A 23,985-nucleotide genomic window follows, 5' to 3' on the forward strand; every position below is an offset into this window, starting at 1 on the left:
CAGCCTTATACATGTACAGCCTCCGACATTTTTAACTATAACGCGCGAGCGTCGACCGAAGTATGTGCCGGCATCTCACGCCGACGATTAACTACAAGACGGGCAGTAACATGCGCGTGCGCACAGAAAAAGCTCTCGCGAAATTTTATATAAACAAGTCTATATGTACGCAGCTATAACTTCGTTAAAATGTCAAGGCAAACGGAACAAAAGTAGTGGTCGGCATTTTTATTGCAATTTTTTTTTTGCGCTGTCCGACAAAGTGATTGCGAAGATCATTTTTCAGCCAGTCCTTCCGCGAAGCATGATGTTTCGGGCGTAGCGCATCATGGCGAGGGCTACTCTGACGTCAGAAGGCAAGGTGGTCCGCATGCACTCCTACGGAGTGAGTGAAATGAAAGGACCAATTATTATGTTAACGCAGGAACGAAACAAAGCTTCAAAACATAACGAAACAAGTACTTGGCATTCCCCGTTGTTTTATTCGCAAGCACGGCATAATTGACCGACCGTTTCATGATTCACAGAAGCGATTAAAAAAACATTCCTTACGTTGTTTGATCTCCTTACGTTGTTTTATTATTATTATTATTTTCTTGCCTTGCACTCGTCAAGCAGGTGCAAGGCAAGAAAATAATAATAATAATAAAACAACGTAAGGAGACCAAACAACGTAAGGAATGTTTTTTTAATCGCTTCTGTGAATCATGAAACGGTCAGCTATGGGCCATCCAGCAAGCCCGCGAGGCGGCGAAGAGGCAAGACCTCGACGTCCCCACGTGGGAGGCCTAGGCCAACGAACCTAAATTGCTGGTTCATAATAAAGTTTATTCCTCCTCCTCCTCTTGCCTTGCGTTTATGAGCTATAGGACAGCTCCAGCATAGCGCTCGTTTCAGAAAGAATAAGTACTGTTCCTCACCGCTTATGTCATTTTCTAACTTATGCTTATCGATTATATTTAATCACGCGCTATTAAGTAAATATGTGTTATTAAGTAAATGTGCTTAATTATGTACTATCAAGTATATATTAACTATATCATATGCTATTAAGTAAATACACGATCGATGATGGTGAACTGCATTATCAGGAACATCAGAAAACTTCGTGATGGAAACACCCCACCAAAGCTATTAGACATACACACACAAAAAGGCCGCACTTGCTCGAAAGTGACGCTAAAGACAACTTCATGGGAATGACAGCCCCTCCGATACAAACTGGGGAAACGCATTAACTCAGAAGTCTTGCAGACGTGTTTCTGAAGTTTCACCGGTCTCTTTCATCTCATTTAACTGGATCGGAAAAAGATACGTTTCCTTACTTGCATGCCCCCATTCTCAATTGCGGCTCTGCGGCAGAGGACTTGCTAGCCACGCAGAAGGCCTAAGTTCGAATGCACCCGGAACCCTGCTTTTTTTTTTTTTTCTCTCTATCTGCGCGATAGCTGCGGTGGCTACCGGTGGCGGCGGCGGCGGACAACTATGCCATCAAAATCGACTGTTATTGCGAGCTCGTAACAGCTTGAGCTGTAAGAAAGAAACACAGTAATAATTTCTTGACTCACTTGAGCATGCGGTATTAACTCGCTTGTAACGTGAGAGAACAGATCCTAGAAAGAAACAACATATTCAAGAAAACATTTCATACAAAGGATTAAATTTTCGACAATATTCATCCAACGTTTATAGAACGCGCATACGCAAACCTTACGCGATTCCTTTTTTAATGAACGACTAAACAATAAAGTGCCTCCATTTCGGGGAAAATACCCAATGTGGGGGAAATTTAAAATTTTGACATGCTTTAGTACCATAGGTCGGCAAAAAAATTGGAGTTCACTCAGACTCACTCAGGAAATATATTTTGCTCTGAGGGCTCACTCAGACTCAGACTCGCCAGAATTTTTCTCTAACAGTCTCACTCGGACTCAGACTCACTATACTTTTTCTCAGCCGGGCTCACTCGGACTCAAACTCACCAAGATATTACCCAGCCGGACTCACTCAGACTCAGGCTCACGGCATGACCGGAGCCTGAGTGAGCCTGATTGAGTCGACTCATGAGGCCGTTCGAGTAAAATTAGTTTTTTTCAGTCATGATATGAATGCTCTTTACTTCCGATATCTCACATAATCGGTGCTCTACGATACGCCTTTTCGTCCTGTACCTTCAAATACGAGTTATCAATGATTTCAATCCAGTAAGGACATTCTTATCAAATACGCGACTCACACGAGATATTTTTATCAAGAACTTCCCCACCTTCGTACACTCTACTTTTAAAGAACTTCCCGTAAAAGAGCTTGCGGGGGAAGGTCATGGCACCTCCCCCCTACCCCCTTTAATTCACTCCTCTGATCAATAAATATTGAGGGGCGCATGAACGCTAGTGCGCTGAGATATGTGTGAGTAGGTTGGAGAATAAACGTAAGTCTATATAAGGCTGATAGTAATGAAGCTCACTCAGAATAACTCCAGAAATATATTTTGCGCTTAGGGCTCACTCGGACTCAGGCTCACCAATATTTTCCTCAAACGGACTCACTCGGACTCAGACTCACTAAATTTTTCCTCAGCCGGAGCCACTCGGACTCAGGCTCACCAAAATATAACTCACCCGGACTCACTCAGACCCAGACTCACGGCCTGATCTGAGTGAGTCTGAGTAAGTCGACTCATGGGTGAGTCTGCAGACCTATACTCTAAAGTAATAATAAAACATGCATACATGTATGTACCTGTACGGTCAGTATCCATGCTCTCATACCTTGACCGGGACGAATTCAGACGCGATGTGTTTCGGTTTTCGGCCTACACTGTCACTTGGATGACAATCGTCCACACGTGAACAACGTAGTTCATGCACTTCAGACTTGCTTCGGTGCAATAATTTATGTCCCAAAACCACGACATGGTTATGAGACACGCCGTAGTGGAGGGCTCCGGAAATTTCGACCATCTGGTGTTTTTTTAACGTCCACTGATATCTCACAGCACACGGGCCTCTAGCATTTCGCCTCCATCGAAATGCGACCGACGCGACCAGGATCGAACCCGCAACCTTCGGATCAGCAGCCGAGCACCATAACCACTGTTCCAGCGCTGCGGACACTTGCTTCGGTGCATCCAGTGCGTACTTGGCAGATTTTAGGTAAAACACTTGCTATGCACTCAACTGAGTTCGATAACTCCACTACAACCTGCTCCCGTTAGCGCACACACGACCTTTTAATGCACTACGCATGCGGGATATCGCAAGAATAATACTCAATCAGCAGGGGCGTAGCCAGAAATTTTTTTCGGGGGGGGGGGGGTGTTTAACCATACTTTATGTATGTTTGTGCGTGCGTTTGTATGTGTGCGTGTATATATACGCAAGTGAAATTGAAAAATTTCGGGGAAGGGGGGGGGGTTTGAATCCCCCCCCCCCTGGCTACGTCACTGTCAATCAGACATGATCGCGTTTAATAGAGGTACCGTCATCAAAAATACGAAAACATACGTCAATCACACCCACACTATTAACTCATTGCACGCAGTGGCTTTTCGGCTTTTTTTTTTTAAATTCATGTACTTAAAGGAGTCTTGTAACGCTATTTCAGTATGGTCAGAAAACGCTGCTGGTCGGTAGTCGAGGCTCTTGAGAACACGCGAACCAAACATTAAACCGCAGCATGCGGCCTGGAATTTACAATAAATTTTCAAAGTCAGCTAGAAATGGTTCTTTCTTCTTTCTACAAATGATGCCATATACCCAAGTTCACGGCCATTGGCTGATTTGACCATCGTGAGCTGTATAGCTAGCGAGGCTGCCGCGGAAGGCCGCCACGCGCCCGCGATCACACTAAAAGTAAGCCGCGCGTTCGAAGAAAAAAAAAAGAAAAAAAAGTGCTCAATGTCATGACGCGCGTGACGTATTTCTTTCCCCTGTGCCATCTCGCCCTGCTTAGCTTCGAGCGCGTTCCTCGGGACGAGAGAAGAGAGCAAGCAATTACAGCGTGCGGCAAATTTCTGTAACTCCGCTCGTACTTGACGGATTCTAAAATTCTTTTGCGGCGGTTGATTCGTGAGACAACAAACTCCTTTAATGAAGCAATTCGTTAGTTACTTGGAAAGGTGTTGCAGAGCCCCTTTAAGGTAAAAGAACAGCACTCGACGGCGTACATTCGAAGCAGACGCCGACAGTGGCTTTTCATTGAACTCTGTGTTTGCGGAATAAAAAAGGGAGAAAACGCATCCTGCATGTTACCTTATTGCTGGAACGAGCAGCGAGTGACAGTCTTGGTTTTCTTCCAAGCACTTCCGGTCGAGCACTTGCCTTCGGTTTGCCGAATACTCATAAAATGCGTTTTAAAAACTAAAATTGGTACGAAATCGACGGTTGCGGTTCAAGCTAAGATTTACATTGCGTACACGTTATATCGGAGCACATGTTACTTAAGATGAGGGCCAATGAACTGTCAGAATAATTAATTAAAATTGAATGAGTCCGCTGAACTATCAGACGCTTTTTTTGTGAGCAACTGGAATCGTTGCGGCACCTGGCGGAGCAGATCTCAACCACGCGCTTCTTTCTACGTGGCCTCCGAGATCCGATACGACACTGCGGCGAGAACACGAAGTTAAGCCAAGGAATACACCAGGTCCCGCGAACGCGGAGGTGCGGGTGCCACTACCAGACATCTAAAATAAGGGTTAAGGTGGCATCCATTTTTTTTTTCACATTGGCGCAAACAATTACCAATATAATAGGACTAACTTCCACAGCCGTAGCCAGGATTTTATGTTGTAAAGGGATGCGGGTCCGACTGTACGATCGTGGGTTTTTTATATGTGTGTGCGCATGTGTACTATAAATACAACCTGTAATAATTTGGGGGGAGGGGGGGGGGGAGGGGGTTGAACCCTACCAACGCCTATGGTCTGGGGTCGGCATGGAGTAGCAGTAACAACTGTGAGGCGGGAGTAACAGCAACTGCTGCAAATAAAATAAGAATTAAATAGTATTAGTCCTGTGCATCCCTGTTCTTTGTCAGGTGTAGAATCCACGCTATCCAGTATTTAAGATTATAAACCAAGAAGCCCAGCAACGAATATTGATCAAATTAGACCATTTTTTACTCACGGGCCGTATTCCCTTGGCAAAGCTCAATCCTCTTCCTATGCATTCCGCCACGCCGTCGCGAAAATAGGCAAGGTCCTGCGAAGATAAAATTACGCTCACTATTAAACTCCGGCAAACGACTTTCCGCTGCTCTCAATCGCAGTGACGGTTAACAATCTGTCTTTCTATAGGCCCGTCAATTTCGCTTTTGTAGAACAGTCTAAGAAAATGGCTGAGAAAAACGAAATTAGGCCCGGGGAGTGAACAATGTTACGCGCAGTCTGCCAGAAAGGTACAAAACAGAGAGACAAGAACTGTCTTTCCGCGCGCTTTTAGTATTGTAGGTGGAGTAATGTAGAATCAGATCATGCAATTATACGAAACATGAACAGGGTGGCACATAAGGAAGGCATAAGGACTAGACCAGAATCCGTCCCACCTATGGTACACCCTATGTACACCTATGTATACATGTATACGCATGCATACCTACTTTTTATGTTTTCTTGTGCAAGCAGCGCAGGCTGCTTTCGCGATTACATAAAAGAGCCCGCCACCGCTAATGTGTATCTTGTGAATGTTGCTTGTGCACTGTGACAAAGATTCCGCAGAAGCGTCATTCGCGTTTTATTTGTATGACCTGTACATATCTTTCTTTCCTTCTTTCTTTCTTTCTTGCTTTCTTTCTTTCTTTTTTTCTTTCTTTCTTTCTTTCTTTCTTTCTTTCTTTCTTTTAGTGTGAGAAGTAGTGATGCAGAACTATCGATGGTACTATCGATACCAGGGGCGTAGCCAGAAATTTTTTCGGAGGGGGGGGGGGTTCAACCATACTTTATCTATGTTCGTGCGTGCGTTTGTATGTGTGCATGTATATATACGCAAGCAAAACTGAAAAAATTCGGGGGGGGGGGTTGAACCCCCCTTACCCCCCCATTGGCTACGCCCCTGATCGATACTATCGATAGCTGAGTTACTATCGAACTATCGATGGTGAAAAATACTATAGATAGCGCTATCGATAGTAAAAAATTCGATGGCACTATCGATAGTATAAAATCAACAGCACGGACTCACTGCAGAATAAACTTGGTTCCCCGCGCGCGTGGTACATAGTGGAGCCGGAGGAGCAGGCTGAAGGGCGAGAAAGTTGATATGCTTGTGTTCTTCACCAGAGTGCTTTGCTGACACATGATCATAAAGTCAAACTGTTCAGCTGTTGCGGAAAGGAAGCCTTTACATGTGGGACTGCGCGGCTTCAAATTGATATTGCATTTCATGATTTCAAAATAAAAAAAAATCAAGAAGTTAATTGTAAGGTGTAAGTGGTTACTTTTGGATACGAATTTACTAATGGATATATTCCGCCATTTTCATTGCGGAAATAATTAATTTCTCTGCCAAGAATTGTTCATAAATTAAGGGAAGCTGGCAGTAGACTATCGCAAATATTTTGGCGATATGGCCGGCCAGCCTCCGCATCACTATTCACACCACTATCTATATAATTGTCACGTGGTTGTGATGCTGAAGAATGCTGCAGCAAGACTGGGAAATACGGAGCTCTTTATTTGGGCGAACTTGTGCCCAGAAAATCAACTCAAAATACAAGCGATACACGCTGCGCACTGATAGTGGTGGGAGCAATTGTCAGCCGTTCAGTAATCTGATCATCGGTGGAACGCGTTGTCCTTTATACACCAGTCATCAAACCTACCAGAGTTATCACTGGTGCTCGCGTAAGCTCTCGAATAAACTTGACTATTCGCGTCCGGCGCGTAATCTTAACAGAATGATTTCAAACAATGGTGAAGCTTCTCAAACGTCACGGCGCGGTCTGCGTCAAACGTTGCTAACAGTCTTTGTAGGCGAAACCCGAATACGTCAAAACGAAGCAATAAACACGGGTGGCAGCAATATCGCTATAGTAATATTAACGGTGGTAGTACCGACTGTACTATCGATAGTTTGTCGATAGTAGCACTATCGATAGTTTGTTTATACTATCGATAGTTTCAGAAAAACTATCGATACTATCGATAGTCAATTTATCGATAGTTTTGCATCACTAGTGAGAAGGCATTTTCTAGAACCTCTTTTAGCGAGCCGCATGCTGACCCCGCCTGAATACTAAACATAGATGGTAGATGATGCACACGCCAGATATCGAGGTCACGTTGCTAGAATGAGACGCCATTATCCTCATTATCATTTCTCGTAAGCGCTGTCTGTACTGATACTGTCTAGACGATCATACGCGTGGGGATATCCCGAGCGCGAAGGAAAAACGTCAGTACAGGCATTAGAATTCAGTGAACAAATGCACAGTGTGGACTTGTAGCAAAAGTGCAACATTACTAAGGGTTAGACCTGTTCTTGAACACTTTCCGAAGTGAGTGAGTTAATCACTAAATAATTTCTTCATTACCTTGTTTTACATCCTCTTAGTGAATGCTACGAAATTCATGAAGCAGCCATCGCATGCAACGCCTCAACTAGTTTATGATGGCACAAACACAGACGTAGGATCACAGCTCGCTGTTATTGAAACAATGACGTTACATCGATGTAAACAACAACGCCTTCGCTTTGCTGTTCTTTCTTTTTGGCCTAAGAGAGCTTGTTCAGCAACACAGTTTTGTCAGAAATACGCATGCTGCGCTTCGTACAGCACTTCTAGAATTGTTTCCTGTCAAATTACAATCTATTATAGAATGGCGACTGCATAGAAACCACAGTTGCACGACACTTACCGCATTTTTTTCTTCGTGTCGCGCGTAACACAGTCTTATTCCCATGCACACAGTGGGAAAAACCTGCGACATTACAGGAAATAGAGCAACTTGGCATTACAAATGTGATACATTGAGTCTTGAATCAAATGACTGAGCAGACAGAATGGAGATAATGCGCAAAACCTGGGCCCTTTATTCCATTCACTTTTTTCAGACAACCACTCAAAGCGCATCGTTTTCATCCAAGCGCCGTCATGGATACCTCCTTCCCTCTATAATCCTGCCTCAGATAATTCTTTCTGAGAGTACAAGGTCCACCAAGGCTGCTAAGGGGCTCAAATCCCAAGCTTGATGACTTGAGTTCGATTCCGGGCCATGGCGGCCTCTGTTGTCGATGGCGTCGAAGTTCATGAACACCCGTGTGCTTAGACTAAAGTGCACGTTAAAGAACTGCAGGTGCTGTAAATTAGTGCGCAGTCCCCAACTGCGGCGTGCTTCATAGTCGTGTAGCGCATGGTTCTGGCGTGTGGAACCCCAGAATTAAATTTTGCAGTACGATACCTCAGGCGGGCTTAATGCCAAGTGTTGACACATCGGACTATGCCAATCTTGTGAATAGGTAATGTGTGCAACCAGAAGAAAAATTAATGTTTTCTGTGATGAAAGGGAGCGTATACAAGATTCCCCGTGTTAAAGAGGGATGAATGCAAGTATATTTCTCCAGACAAGCTGAGCGATACGTTCTTCTGCATTTATAAAACAATGTATCATATAGGCACACAGGCATAATTGGAGATCTGTGATAATGTCCTTCGTCCTGCAGGGGACCTAAGTATGAACATGGAGATGAAGATCATGCCGTCTATTTTTAATATGCTTGCCTTTTAGGTAATTTAGATAGGATATAGATGCTGTGCATTAAGAGCATATAACATGGGAAATCAGAAATGGATCCTCCGAGGTGCTTCTATTCTCGGCATTGATTGACTATTGCGGTTTTGCAGGATGCGGTAATACTTCGCTGCGAACGTGTTAATTACACGTGAAATAAGCATGAGGAGTTACGTGAGAATGAACAGTGTAAAAGTCCCAAGAAGAATTAGTAACAAGCGAACACAAATTTCGGTCGATGATGCCGTCTTCATTAAGACCACTCAACTGTGCGGGAGTGTGTATGAAGGCCGCAGAAAGGTAGAATCATCTCTGCTGGCTTCATCGATCCGGTTGTGCCCCCTGTTGTACTAAGTATCAATGCATATATTGGCGACCATTCTATCTTACGAAAACGCCCTTGCGGAAACGATGCATATTGAACTCACCAGAAAGGTACTGCACTATATGAGCCCCTCTCTCCTTTTTTCTTTTTTTTTTCTTTTTTACAGTGCAGATGTATACGGCTAGGCGAAAACACAATTAGTCCGCCCTATGTACGTAAAAACTCCTAGCGCGTATGTGCCATAGAAACTGCGCAAGCCCCACTACTCACCACTGGTGTATTAAAAATGAAGGCTACACATGGGCGACAAACATAGATCAATATTTCTGGACAGACGTAACCAATAATTGAGAAAGACCTTGACGAACCATCAGGATTAACCCGTGATACCACACGTTTCCACTTCGTTAGTTAACCATATACGGAGTACTTGGGCGGTGGTTTTTAAGAAATGTTGACGGCTAAAGGCGTCCGGTCACCCGTGGTCATATTCACCAAGCGACGTAGTAAAGGTAGGTGGCATGGCAAGTGCTATAAAATAACGGGACAATGCGTCTTGCCACTTCAATCAAGTGCGCCTTGTATTCCACCTGTTCGGCCACGTTCACGGGCCTTAAGATGTAGGATCGTTTTGCACACGATGCCAGAACGAGCGACTAGCTCATGCATGGAGCTTCGCGCAAGCTCAATTCCTCATCTATGAAATCAGATTAATTAGACTGCTATTTTACCGTTTCCTGTTCATTACTTTTAACAACGAGTACTGGATGTCGGCTCGGGTGTTCAATATTTTCACAGGTCTGCCGGCGATAGCTTAAAAATTGTTGGTAGGTTTCTTCCCACTCAGCTATAAGAAATTAGCTTTCGACAGCGTATGCTTCCGCTGTCGCACATTCGCGTGCTATGTAATTATGAAAACGGACAGAAGAGGACACGACACGGCGTATATAAATACCGAAACTTACCCTAAGCACTAGAGTGTGAATTTGGGCATGTTGGTATACGATTAAAAAAAACGAGTAAGAGTGCAAGGAACTGGACAAGGGAAGGAACAAAAGAAGGCGATTTCCTTATTTACTCCCTTTTACAGTCTTGTGCTGTTACTCTTTCTTTCTTTATTCTTTCAAGTTCTCTCGCTTAAAAAAATTGTTTGCTTCAAAAAATCTACCACAAATTACGCAGTTCTCGCATTGCGCATGCGTAAACGGCAGTGCTCGGTGTGTATTGGAACACTTCTTCTCTAGTATACTTACATCCCAAAGCAGTTGCGCGGGCATGCCAATTCCCAAGAGAAAGTCGAAGCCGCACGAAGACAGCATCTTGGCGCCCGCGGCGGCGCCCTGGGTTGCAAGCCTAATACCTGCGGTGTAGGGAAAGGAAAATGTGAATCTTAGGGCATATTCCCGGGGGAATTTCGTAAATCGTTGGCAATAAACTGAGAGTTGTCAGCATGAAGAATTTTGAGTTTTCGGTAGCTTTCTGGTATAGTGATCATGGTTCATCCTTGCGATGAGTACTAAACACAAGAACACACACACACACACACACACACACACACACACACACACACACACACACACACACACACACACACACACACACACACACACACACACACACACACACACACACACACACACGCACGCACGCACACACGCACACGCACTCACTATACTTAAGCAAAGTCTTCGCCGCTTTCTGGATAGAAGAGTCAAACGTTCAGCGTTCCAAGACTGATTGCACGGAAAGCGGCTGGTCATCGAGGTGTGCTAACGTTGTTGAGAGGAACTGCCTCTGGGAGCTGTAGCAAGGACAATGACAGAGGATGTGTGCAATGGTTTTCTCGCTACCACAGTGAACGCAGGAAGCACAGTCTGCCATTCCGATTCGGTAAGCAAAGCTGTGCGTGGACGACAGTCCAAGCCACAGGCTTCGGAGAACGATTGCCTCGGATCGTGATAGTCCATATGGAATTTGAAGTGGATGTGACGGGTACAGGCGGTGACAGTATGAATAAAACCGGACGTATTCAGCATCGAACGTACGACATCACGCGCGACTGAAAGAATCTTTGCTGCTGCGTCGGTCTTTTTGATAGTGTAATGCATTCCCGCACGCCATTCGCATGAGCATTCCTAGTAGCCTTATCGGCATGTTTGGTGCCGTAGATGCCGCAGTGGCCTGGAAGCCACTGACATGTTACATAATGCCCTTTGTCTGTGAACTGCTGATATGCTTGTTTTATTTACAGCACTAGTTGGTCTTGTGGCCCACGACGTAAAGCTGATGACAGATGCTTCAGGGCTGACTGTATGTTCCATTTTAGTGGTGGCTCTGGTTGAATGGTTCGAAGCGCACTGTGGCCATAAACTCGCCATAACTAACGAGATGATGGTCTGTGACGAATTTTCCTCATCTTTCTTAAGAGGCTCTTCTTTCTTAAGAAAACAGTTTGCAAGCGCAGTTGAAGCGGCCTATGCCTTCTCGTGCGTTGCGCGCTTGCCGCAGTGACGGAACCATTCCTCTGCTTTTATAAAAGAAGTGTTTAGCATTGATAACATTTAACTGAACATGATTCAGGAGTGCACTGTTTAACTTATCACGGCCATGCACGAGTCATGCTAAATTCGTACATGAGAACGTAAGTGCACGTATAGATCCGTACCGCTGCTCCGAGTCGGTCCAGACAGCACGCTGTGCGCGCCACGCAACACTAGACACAAAAGTTGATCTGCCACGCTGTACAAGGAAGGGTATTGGAAGTATATAGCTGTTCATGCAGACTGGTTCAGTCAGCAATGACTCGACAGAAGATAGAGCACACTGCAACTGTTTCCTGCTAAATTTATAACTGACTGTTACAGGAAGGTACACAGGGCAATCAACGAGTATTTTACACGCAACACGCCGATACAAAACTTGGTAACCACTTGGATATGTGTGAGATCCTGCAATGATTATTAATTCTTGGGGTTCAACGTCCCTAAACCCCGGTATTATTATGAGGGACGCCGTAGAGGAGGGCTTCGGAAATTTCGACTACCTAGGGTTCTTTGACGTGCTAAATCCAAACCACGGTCCTCAAGCATTTTCGCCTCCATCGAAAATGCGGCCGCCACGGCCGGGATTCGATCCCGCGACCTACGGGTCAGCAGTTAAGCGCCATAACCACTAGACCACCGTGGCGGGGTAAAAGAGCGCTTGTCGCCTTCAAGAAGTTTCTTGAAGAATCTAATATTTTATGGAAATATTGACCTACTGCACACGATGTCGACTTCCCCTTCATACTAAAGAATATGTGTAATGTTTGTGATAGTGCGTTTGATTTTATGTGTAATCATTTGTGTCAGTGTGTTTTCCTGTGTATGTCAAGCAATACAGAATATTTTAGTTTGAACGTCTACATGTGAACTGATTTTTCCTATTTGAACTTGTGATACAACACTTGTGTACATATGAACCTATTAGACGTATCTGAACTGCCATGTGATGTTCGGCTGTGCGTATTTTCGTATCATGTGTTCTACTGAATTGCATTTTGTGCCCTTATTATTTTTCTAACTACATATTTTGTCTGCTAAGCGAGAAGGAGTAGCCGGTGCCACCATAATGGCACCAACATCTCCTATTTCATCATTTCAATTAAAAAAAAAAAGCTTGGCTCAGTTTCAGGATGCGCATTCAGCTTGCAAGATTTGTAAGCAAGAAATAGTTTTTTTTTTTTAAGGTGGACGGCAAAACCAGAGATAACTTGAATGCGCTTGCGGACAGCTTCTGATGTAATGATTCGACCCCGCGACTTTCGGGTCAGGAGTCGAGCACCCTAACCACCAGACCGCCGTGGCGGGTGATCCTGCAATGATTTTGTACTGGTGGAAGTAATAGGAAACGCTCTTAAATTAAACGCTCAAAGTACACGTTGTTGGCATTGGCGCGTTCGACAAAATGTCCTTTTTTTATTTTTTCTGCTTCTATGTATAGCGAGCACACGTGGTGTTCCGAGGTCTTTACCGGACCAATAACCCAGTAGTAGGGCCGCTCGCATATTCGAACGGCAGTGAACTCCTACGCCTGATTACAGTTCATTTATTCCACAAGGGGCTATTTTATTGTCTCAATGCATTGCAAGCAACTGGTCCAAGTTTCAGTCTAAGTAAGACTTTTGTGGTTGCAGTTGTGGTAATTACAGTGTAAGCATTCACGCTGCACATATAGTCACATCGAAGATCATGCAACGGCTTACTCCTAACGGTGAGACGCTCGCTCGCGGTATCTCATTGCCTTTAGACGGAAACTTTGGCAACACACCAACAGGAACAGACCGAATTGGCAGGGCACAGCCTTGACCTCAGAGTCGCGTACTTTAGGACATAATGCAAGAAAGAAAACACGTAACAGCAGCCTTCGGAGCCGTACGTTCGAGTCATTGAATTGAAAGTGGAAAAAAAAAAGAACACGTACCGGATTTTCCGCCGCACGGTTTGAAGTTCTCTGCACGCACTTCATTGTGTAGAGCAATTAACGTGAAAAAAGTTGGCCATTGCATCACTGCCTTTGCGAACTTCATGACTGTCGGACAGGATATTCAGTGAGAGGCGAATAACGAAAATGAGACGAACTGTTTTGAGCGACTTGAACACTTTCGAAAGAGACGTGCATATGCACCTTGACATAAAACGAAAACGGAAAAGTACGTCTGTAGGTGCAGCGGGCGAGGTGATGGAAGACCGAGAACATTTGGGAGAAAAAATGTTGAAAACGTTTGAACAGTTGGGCACGAAGGATGGAGAGCGTTTGCTTTGTGCTCCAAGTCTTCGGTTCGCACTGTCGCCGAGATGAACCGTACGAGTGAGCAAACGCAGGCACCTACATTCGCGCACGCACGCACAGACACGAACACACACGACTACACATGCACCCGCAAACGAAATTTAAGAACAGAGGGTTGATTGTAAGGTGAACTGATAATTCATCCCGCCTTGGAATGTCATATCCGCGTTGTTGTATCTTCAGTTATTCACATCTTATCACGATGGATGCACGTTTTTATTACTATAGAGTAGATACATGTACTATTACTTTACAGGACATACATGTATCAATGTTTTATTATCACTTTAGAGCAATGGTAGTGATAATCGCTTTGTCGTCGCTATGTTAGACCGTGACTGGTTCCGCGAGCATTTTCAGCAAGACGAATTTGTTACTTTCGTCCAGCATTGTATTCACGCTGTTCTTCTGGTGTCTGATTACCGTGGTCTACCCATGGCAGTCTTAGAATGAACTGAATGAGTTGCTAGACTCGTCTCCATTTTATATATGAAAGCGGGAAACACATGAGGGGAGAAGGAAGGGCCGTTTGATGTCATTCGAAGCCCTCGTGTGAAGTGCAAAACAGCTGCAACCTAATCTTTGCCGGGAACGCGTGGGACGGGGTTCCCATTGTTCACAAGCGCATTATCATCCATCATGCGGTTTTTATGCTTGTTTTGTGGTTTTCTTCATTTAAACGAATACTGAGCTCTATGCTGTATGCCTGATTGCAAAGAAAAGTATGCCGTTTGCTTTCAATTGTTAAAGGGCCCCAAACCGCCTAGAGGTCAAAATTTATGGCGTTGCAGTTGTGCACGAGTGTCCAGCGAACGCTAGCTGAGTTACATGCGTTTGCTGGTTTCACTCTTTCCTTCGCTGCGCTGCGTTCGTCAACTCGTCTGTCCACCTTTCCAAACGCCCTTCCTGAGCGTCCGAGGTGAAAACGCAAGGAGCGCGCGCATATACTAGCAGAAAAAGTACGCGAGCGTCTGTGGTGAGTAGTGGGATTTGCCCACTTTCTGTGGCACATACGAGCTATAGGAGTTTTGTGCTGACGCCACCAAATCTTCCGACCAACGAGAGGTATATAGCTTCGCTGCAAAAGAAATGCACGCAGCCTCAACGGAATTCTAGTGGTCGAGATATGGGACCTTGACAAATTAATTCTACGTCTTAACAAGCATTCTATTGAGCTTTACATATTGTAAGCACATTTATCGTACTTCATCGTTCTCACTTGTACATAACCATCATCATCGCCATTGGGCTGGTTGGTTGCTGTTCAGAGCCGAGGCAGACATCGCGGAAAAAAAACGCCAGGCCTGCGCTAAAACCGCAGCACAGTCACAGCGAAAGCTGGAAGAGCGGCGTTTCTAGAGCCCGTTAAGCTCTCTTGGGGCTACAATACAAGTACACCAGAAAGGTACCCACTACGCCATAAATCACAATTTTTGTGAAGTTTGGAAGCACCTACTAAGCCATTATTCTTCATTCTGCGGAGAAGCGAGGCACCAGCTACACGTCTGTAAGGCATTATGTGCACTTTGTTCACGTGACGACTGATGATGATGAAGAATTATGGCTCAGCCCTTTGTAACGGGTTGGAATCTTTAAACGGCCCGCCAGGTATGTAATTTGCATTGGGTGACGCCCGGTCGCTATTTCCCTCTCCCGTCATGCTGTATAACATACGTTGACGTGGGAAAGAGACGGGGGGGGGGGGGAGCGAAGAACTTTACTGAGACCCCGAGGAAATGGATCATACGCTTATTGGCTTCCTTGGCAACCAATACAAGTGCCCTTGCGAGGAACCCACTACGCTATAAATCATTGTAATTTTACTGAGACCCAGAGGAAGTGTATCATGCGCTTATAGGCTTCCTTGGCAACCAATCCAAGTGCACTTGCGAGGAACCCACTACGCTATAAATAATTGTAATTTTTGAGAAGTAGGCCAGCAGGCACTCTGCCATTTTTTTCATTCTACGGAGAGCGTTGGTACCTGCTAAACCCATGTAAGGCATTATGCGCACTTTGTTGATGCTGTGCCTGATGATGAAGAATTATGGCAGGGTCCTTGTAATGGGTTGGAACCATTCAACAACCTGCTCGTTGCGCAATTCGCATTGTGTGACGCCTGGTTACAGAATTCGCGTTGTGCTACGCTTGGTGCTTATTTTACTCTTCTACCACGCTATATTGCATATGCTAATGTGGTTCCTTCCTGACATGAAGCCTGTATAGGACATTTTAGCAAAGCAGTTTCAAGCACCGGCATGGCTCAGAGGCCATCCTGCACTTCCATACGGCATGCTGATGCGGACGCCCGTCCGGCGCGTCAATACTTCAAAGAAAGCGTAACCCGTTTTGTTGAAGAACAAAAACTTCTTGAAGATGTTCCTGATTGGTTAGATCGTGTAGAGCTTCTTTTGCAAATGAAGGAGGTTTAGAGCGTCCTCATTAGTCCCAGTATGGCCTTTCCTTTTTTTCCTGTCGATCCCTCTCCCTTTTTACGCAACCAGTGTTTGTATTGTAAATAGCGTTTCTTCTTGTTTTTGTTTGTTTCGTGTCAAAAGCAGGCAATAAAGAAAAAAAAAACCGGCATGGCTCAGAGGTTGAATACTGGGCTCCCACGCAGAGGACCCAGGTTCGAACCTCGTTCCATCCTGGAATTTTTTTTATTATAGTTTTTTTTCTTATTTCGAGCGATACTGGTTACGGACACCGGCGGCGGCGGCGGCGGCGGACAACTACGGCGCCAAAAACGGCCGGTGAAATGATCTCATAACAACTTTCGCTGTAAAACGCTGCTGCTGGCCCTGCCTGGTGAAGTCTTCCTGCGTCTTTCAATATCTGCACTCACAACGCACTTTCGCCCTTGCGACTTTTACTGTCGTTCTTATTCCATTTTTGGCTATTATTTACATGTGTTGCTTGTTGTCCTTGCCTTCTTGTTTGTTTGTTTGTTTTTTGCTTATGTTTACTCTGTTGTTTCGAAGTGCTTTAAGTTCTCCGGCGTGATAGATACAGCTAGTGATTGCTGCGCCCAACGACCGTAGTTCCTGCCTATTTCGGAGTTCGTTCTGCCCTTGCCGGCTATTTACTCTAGACAAAGAAAAGCCTTAGCGTGCTGACTGGACGTTCACCATACAAAGCCTGCTCAACACATGCGACGCAAGGAAGGCAAGTGTTAATTCTTTTTGGAGATCTGCACTCATTGAAATACTTCGATTTGTTGAGTGCTGTGGTCTGCTTCGTGTGCATTCTAAACCTCTCCGCGAAACGTGCGCTAAGTTCATTTTTCATAATGCCCACTCGGACTACCATGCTAGGCGATGCGTCACATTTCTCCAGTATTCACTAAACAGCCTTTCTGTACCTGATCTTGGCGCCCTATCAAGAGAGGAGAAATGGCTTCGTCGCACACGGTATCTCGGGTACCACCCGCATGAGAGATGAAACTAATACATCTACTCCATATTTCTTTAGACGTGGCAGACATCACAACAAGTTTAGTCAGGCGACTGGTCTACATGTAATATCTTTCGTGAATGCTCATCGACTATTTTTACGCTTTAGGTTTACATTGAAACAGCTTCTTAATCAACATTACCGCAGCTCATACCATCGGACAGAAACAAAAACATAAATAAAGCATCGGCATAAGGCTGTATTTTATATTTAGCGAGCCGCCAGCGAAAATCCCTGCCGAGTCTGCATCCGGCGTTTCAGAGCACGCACCATCGGTCGCTAAAACGCCGTCACAGGCACGTTCGCGGTCTTGCGGCAAAGCTCAGGAACACGTTTGTTCCTGGTGTAGAACTGGTCAATCCTCTTGCTTCGACAGCGCCAGGATTAGCACCTGTACAGGAAAGAAATGAAAACAAGGTAGAGAGACCTGTCTGATGTTCTCTTCTTCTTTTTTTTATCTCGTCGAATGGCGCCCCAAGGTGAACGGCGAGCTCAAGTTGTCCAACATGCATACAGCCGTTCTCGCTTTGCATGCTCCCTGCTATTCGGAGCTACCGTGGTTTCTTTTGCATTCGCTACAACCTGGCCGCTGGTCACAGCAGCCGCTTCGAAGGCGGCGAAGGACGCGAAAGTCGAAGCCGTTAATGATGGGCAGCGTCGTGGGGGCTTGATCTTTCGCGGTTTATCGATATCCTTCTTCCGCGATGTGGACTCGGATACAGCATTCGTGTTCCTCTCGTGTAGTTCCTTGACCTCTTCCTGCCAGAATGACACGAAAGGCTGCTCATCGATGCGTGTATATGTCATCCTCTTTTTATTGCGCATCGGATTACCATACCCTGACCCATTACAGGCTTATTCTTAGCCCTGCTCTGCTGAGGTTCAACCTTTAATGAAAGCAAGAAGTGGAGAATGTTGGGATTACTATTGGTCGCACGCTTAGCGTATGCGCCACGAAATCGAGGGTTAATAACGAAGCGGAATGCACAACGTACGCGGACGCCATAAATCCATTCCTTAAGGTCTCGTTCGACCTTATAGTTGAGGTCAGCAGGTGCTTCCAATATGCAGAAATGCTTAGCGATTTTCCATCAACTATGTGTCAGTTTTACAGTGCCCCTAGGACTTGATAGAAGCTATAGTCTTGCTACTTCAAACGATGATAATTCAGGTGGCATTAATAGAACACAAAAATAATAATACCTGAGACGCGCCAAAACCACGATGAGGCACGCCGTTGTGGAGGGCTCCTGAAATTTTGACCATCTGGTGTTCTTTAACGTGCACTGACATCGCGCAGTACAGGAACCTCTAGCATTTCCCCTCCATCGAAATGCAACCGTCGCCCCCGCCGGGATCGAACCCACAACATTCGGGTCAGCAGCCGAGCACCGTAACCACTGTACTATGAGGTGAGCGGCACAAATATGCTTAAAAATAATATTACCATAACAAGACTGACAAATGAAGTACAGTACTCATGGATTCAAGCGAGACATCTAAATTTTTGTATAACGAATGGTATGCGCAATTGCTCGAGAAAACCACGACATGTCGTGACGAATCTGTTTCTAAAGATAATGTTGGCTCTGATCTACGCGTTAGAGTCGAAATTACACCGATATGACCCGAACTGAAGACGGTGGAAATGAAAATATGTGCGTTACTTAGCCCTAAATTGTCCTGTTTCGATCCGTGAGTACTGTACGTTTGAACGTATACTGTTCAAACGTCAAGAAGTTGCTCCGCAATAAACAAATGTTTCGTCGTGTGATGAGAGGTTCTTTTTTATTGATACATGAAAAAAAGAACTTTGGAAGGATAGGCTACTTAGAGCCGGTTATCTCATCAACATGATATTAGTATTGAAGGAACAGCACACAAAAAAGAGAAAAACTGGAACAGATAAAGGAATAAGAAAAAAGAAAAATAATCGGAATCACTATGTAGATATGCGATATCTGGCGTATAACGTATGGTTACAGTCTAAAGGCAGAGTCCAATACATGCAGGATGGTCACATGATTACCGCGGATAGATCACTTAGGCACCTGCATATAACATGACTATTATATAAATATGCCCTGCCACGGTGGTCTAGTGGTTATGGCGCTCGACTGCGGACCCGAAGGTCGTGGGATCGAATCCCGGCCGCGGCTGCATTTTCAATGGAGGTGAAGATGTTTGAGGCCCGTGGGAAAAAAAAATAGGATGACCTTATCTTTAGTTCTGGCGGTCCCATGCCACCGATTTCTCACAGGGTGGGTGCCCTCCCAAGCGACTATGAACTTCGTTCTGCCGAGCAGCAGGCCGGAAGTGCGCTTGTACCTATTTTACCGGTAAGTACCCGGCGGCAGCGATTCTCTGCCTCCCACAGCAGCGGCGGATGCTCAGCTATTTCACCAAGGCTGTGGTGGGTTAAGGTGCGCCCAGGGGCCTTTACAGAATCTTATGGGGCCACCTTTCGAGATGAGTACCCATTAACAACCGAGTGCCAGGTAGGTGTACTCCTTTACCCATTGGGAAATACCGGTGGGCTTCCGGTCGGCACTGGGAATCGAACGCGGTACCTCCCGCTTTGGAAGCGGACGCTCAGCCATGTAGCCACCTCTGCGGTTACGTTAAAGTGCACGTTAAACAACCACAAGCGGTCGAAATTTCCGGAGCCCTCCACTACGGCGTTCCTCATTATCATATCGTGGTTCTGGGACGTTAAACCCCAGATATTATTATTATTATTATTATTATTATTATTATTATTATTATTATTATTATTATTATTATTATTATTATTATTATTATTATTATTATTATATAAATATGTTGAGCTGGTTCATTAAAATTTTTATTGCTCCTTCAGTGCTGTAGGTTATTGTGCCATTTGTACAAGGGCGTGATTGAGTTATTGGCCTCGTCATAGGTGCGTCCCTCTTAGCCGCTTTGTTGTCCGGTCACCGGGACGCACTCGAGCGAAACGACCGGCCTCAATCTCTCATCTACACAGCATCGCTCTCCGGCGCATGTGTAAAGGCGCGGTTGGCCGCCTTGTTCGACGGGAGGGTTATGGGCCACATCAAGCATCGTCCCGTGAAGCGAGCAACATTGCCTCTTACATATTTAGCTTCTGCCACTCGAAACCTGTTCACACCCTCCTTGCTGTTCGCACGCTGAGCAGCAAAGAGAGCATAAGAGGAGTATCGAAGCGCAACGAAGGCCGTGTTTTGCCAGGTCGCCCAATACCGAACTCGAGTCGCCGAAGCACCGGTCAATATGCCGGGCGGCGCTCCCTTTAATAATACGTGGTACTTGTTGCGAATGCCGGTGAAAAATAAATGGACATCTTTACAGAAGGCCCCGGTCCACTGTGCTTCTTCAGATATTGATAGCCGTAAGGCACGTCGAAGACGTATTGTTCTATCTGTAAGTCTCCGAGATGTAAGTAAACAGAAGCGACATATTGAGGCTACGCGTCGTTCCGATCTGCTTTATTGTGTTCGTCTTGCTTGTTTCTGGGATCCCAGCGAATATTTGCTGCGGACTGCTTCTGTGTTGTTTGATATGCTCATTTGTCTGATTTGAACCGGGATTGTGTTTGCTATGCAATGTTTACATAAAACAGAAACAGTAGTGGGGCACTTATAATGCCGACCTGTTCTACCCACAAGTTTAATATTAAAAAAAATGAGGTTGCCATTTTGTTTGTAGATTCTGTCCTCGTCCTATATATGACGTTCTTGGTTAAATAAAAAAAAAGTTTCCTGTTCTAGATGAATGAACAGCGAACGTAGATAGAGAACAAAAACGAAGCAATGTCTTGCAGGACAGCTTTTTTTTTCTTGTGATCATTTTGCACCCCAAGTTTTTCACTGAGATACATCGCCAGGGTTTGACAATACTCAGCTTTATTTTGAGCATCCTCTTATGATAGGGCTAGTATCTTGGATTGAGGAGGTGGTGGGGATGTGGAGCGGAGCCTATTCCCAAGACCAACCGTGAAGGGCGCAGCTCTAAGCAGTGTTCTTGTTGTACTTAGTATAGTTTAATGCTATTTACAGTTTGCACTAAATTTTCTTTGTATAAGATCTTCCACGTCGTTGACATTGTTGTAATGTACTAGCACATATAACACACATTTTTTGACAGTAGGTCCCCCTCCAGCCAAGTGCCCTGGGACCTCTTTCTGCATACTTATGTAAGCATGTCTGTTTTATATGAAAATAAATAAACTGAAACTGAAACCCCCCTATATCCGACAAGCGCAAGTGTGGCCGGAAAAATATTTGCGTGGGGCTGCTCGTGAGTTCTCTCGATGCTCATCCGATATTTCTCTTCCTACATTACTGTGTGATTACAAATTCTGAGACGGCAGCAGTTATCAGCCACAGTCCCCCTAATCTACTTGCGAAGTTCATGTATCTGCGAAGAGCAATCCATATATCACTGAGCCATTAGTTACACGTGAAGCGAGGCTTTCAGTGTGTGCTTTAGCATCACGATTAGAACCAGCCTCATTTTAAGCTTCACAGTTTGGATCAGAAATATACCTGAGCGAAACGAGGCGGAGTCCACGCAACAAAACAAAAATGCTTTTTGTAATAAGAAATAAAGAAACGAAGCCTAATTTGAATACGCAGCCGCTACCCGCTCAGCCACTTCGAGACTCTGATAATTGACAGATACACACGCGCTGCGCGCGCAAAATGAGAACATCATCTGGATGCGACGTCGCAGTACATGTTCAATTTGCATCCGCCATTTAGCGTAGGGATCAATCTCTTCAGTCCTGTCCAAACGGGCTCGGTTACTTGGCCAGCCTCGCTGAACGCTTCATCCGTCTTAAGGAGCGCAAGCACGCGTGTCCCAGAACACTTAATGAACGGTTATCCGAAACTAGGGGCCGACTGAAGATGCCGACTGCTTTGGAGCACGAGTAACCCGCTTCCGCCGCCGCTGCTGCTGCTGTGTGACCTATGGCCGGCCGCCACCGCTCGCGCCGTGAGCGACGCTTCGAGGTCACGAGCCCACTTCGGTACACCGGGGGTCCGCACACAGGAAGAGGGGGGTGCCGCCGCTGTACTCCGCGAACGGCTATGGGCAACAAGCGCACCCATTGGGAATGACCGCTCGCCGGCGGCCTCTTGAAGGAGAACAGTTAGCCGGACCGTTGCCTAGATGCAAACAAACAGCCCGCGCACGCTTGTGCACTCTCGCGCAAGAGGACGAGGGAACGGCAGTCCTTCTCGGCTAGTTCCGCTGGGACCCCGGTAAGGGCCACGGCGTTCCCGCCGACCCTCGCCCCAACGCCAGCCCCGAGGCAAAACCTGTTCGGCAACTGCATCGACGTCGTTGCGTTGGAAAAGCGCTCGCGAGCGCGCGTACCTGTCACGTGCGGACTCCTTCCCTCCTTTCCCTCAACGCGAGCGACGTCGTTGCCGCTACCTACCTGCCTGCCTGCCCGCCTACCTCCTCCGCCGCCGAAGCGACGACGCCGAGGCTCTTCTCGTGGCCCAGGAGTTGTCCTCATTCCGGGCTGGTGTACGTACGACAGCGCGCCAGCGTGCACACACACAGACACGCGTGCGCGCCGGAGAGAGAAATGCAGCGCGCTTCACGGTTCCTGGTCCCGCCGCGCGACACACGCGCTCCGTGAGCGCCTGGTTCGACGTCCACGTACCGTCTGTGCGCGTTAACCTTTCCACGAGTGAAACTGCCACTACAGTGAGTTGTTCGGACACGCGAATCTGTCACGGTGCGGTGTACGTGAAGGTCTGGAACGCGCGTGTTGAACTCCAGAAAGGAAAGTCTTCGCTCCCGTGAAACGTCCGGTCGACGCTGAAGAAAGGCGCGCGCGCGCGGAAGTTGAACGAAGAGTCACGTCATTGGTGAGCTCGCGTTGCCTCTGCGTGCACCTGTTTTCCTTTGAACCTGTCTCGGCAGAAAGTTTGTGCAGTGGAAGACGTCGGAGGCGCCCACCAGCTGTGCGACCTTCCAAAGTGTCCTGGCAGGTGTTAGTTTGAAAGGTAGTGTGACCGTTTCGCCTGCCTCCTCTTATAGACCGATATTCCAAGGTCGCAAACAAGTCTGTCAGCTGCGCGCGATTACCGACGGAGAGACAACGCCCTCGTCCAATATGGAACTCTCTTAGAGCAACCCTGATCACATCACTCGACTCTGACGCTGAGCAGGCGTCTCTTGTGCTGTGCGAACTGTCTGGAAGATCGTGTGTGCCTGTGTACCAAGACTCGTTGATGATACTCAGGACCGCGTTCTGAGATCCGTGGGTGGGCTCCTGAAGAACGTGACACGCGTGTGAGTTCTGCCGACTAGAAGGAGCAAGTGGCGTTGCCTGCACGCCGACCATGTCTCGCAAACTACAGAAGTTCCTGGTCCTTTTGGACAACGAAACATTGCTATACTTTCCCGGTTCCTTCCTATCGGGAAAAGTTGTGGTGGAGCTGGATGAAGAGATACCCGTCACAGGTGGGTAGCTTAGCATGCATGGCGAAGGCCAGTGAAATGCCGTTTTGTTTCTCTTTGTTTTTGAGATAAACCGTAAACACAACAGTTGTTCCCAGTTGTACTTGCACTTGATCGTACTTGTTTATATCCCCGTCATCGATGTCAGTCAACGAGCCAATGGCGCATT

The 23,985-nt window shown here is 46.1% G+C and overlaps 2 protein-coding genes across 5 annotated transcripts in view; one reads left to right on the forward strand and one right to left on the reverse strand.

The window, feature by feature from the left end:
• Positions 1-245: 245 nt before the first annotated feature.
• The window catches only part of LOC119387148 (uncharacterized), a 49,180-nt gene continuing 25,440 nt past the window's right edge, over positions 246-23,985 (reverse strand). The window contains exons 2-6 of the mRNA XM_049413388.1: positions 10,310-10,416; positions 7,859-7,921; positions 5,130-5,204; positions 1,569-1,613; positions 246-378 (exon numbers count right to left, since the gene is read on the reverse strand). Of these exons, the coding sequence (XP_049269345.1) occupies positions 283-378; positions 1,569-1,613; positions 5,130-5,204; positions 7,859-7,921; positions 10,310-10,375 (345 nt within the window). The 5' untranslated portion in view covers positions 10,376-10,416 and the 3' untranslated portion in view covers positions 246-282. The remainder of the gene's footprint in view (positions 379-1,568; positions 1,614-5,129; positions 5,205-7,858; positions 7,922-10,309; positions 10,417-23,985) is intronic.
• The window catches only part of LOC119387147 (arrestin domain-containing protein 4), a 69,763-nt gene continuing 68,592 nt past the window's right edge, over positions 22,815-23,985 (forward strand). For 3 of the 4 annotated variants that reach the window (XR_007415392.1, XM_049413386.1, XM_037654454.2), the window contains exon 1: positions 22,820-23,819. Coding sequence is in view for 3 of the 4 variants with exons in the window: in XM_049413386.1 (XP_049269343.1) it covers positions 23,699-23,819 (121 nt within the window). In the remaining variant the exon portion in view is untranslated. Of the gene's footprint in view, positions 23,820-23,985 lie in introns of all 4 variants that reach the window. The other variant, XM_049413387.1, reaches the window with a different exon arrangement.

This window comes from Rhipicephalus sanguineus, chromosome 3 (assembly GCF_013339695.2).
Source record: "Rhipicephalus sanguineus isolate Rsan-2018 chromosome 3, BIME_Rsan_1.4, whole genome shotgun sequence".
NCBI classification, from domain to species: domain Eukaryota; kingdom Metazoa; phylum Arthropoda; class Arachnida; order Ixodida; family Ixodidae; genus Rhipicephalus; species Rhipicephalus sanguineus.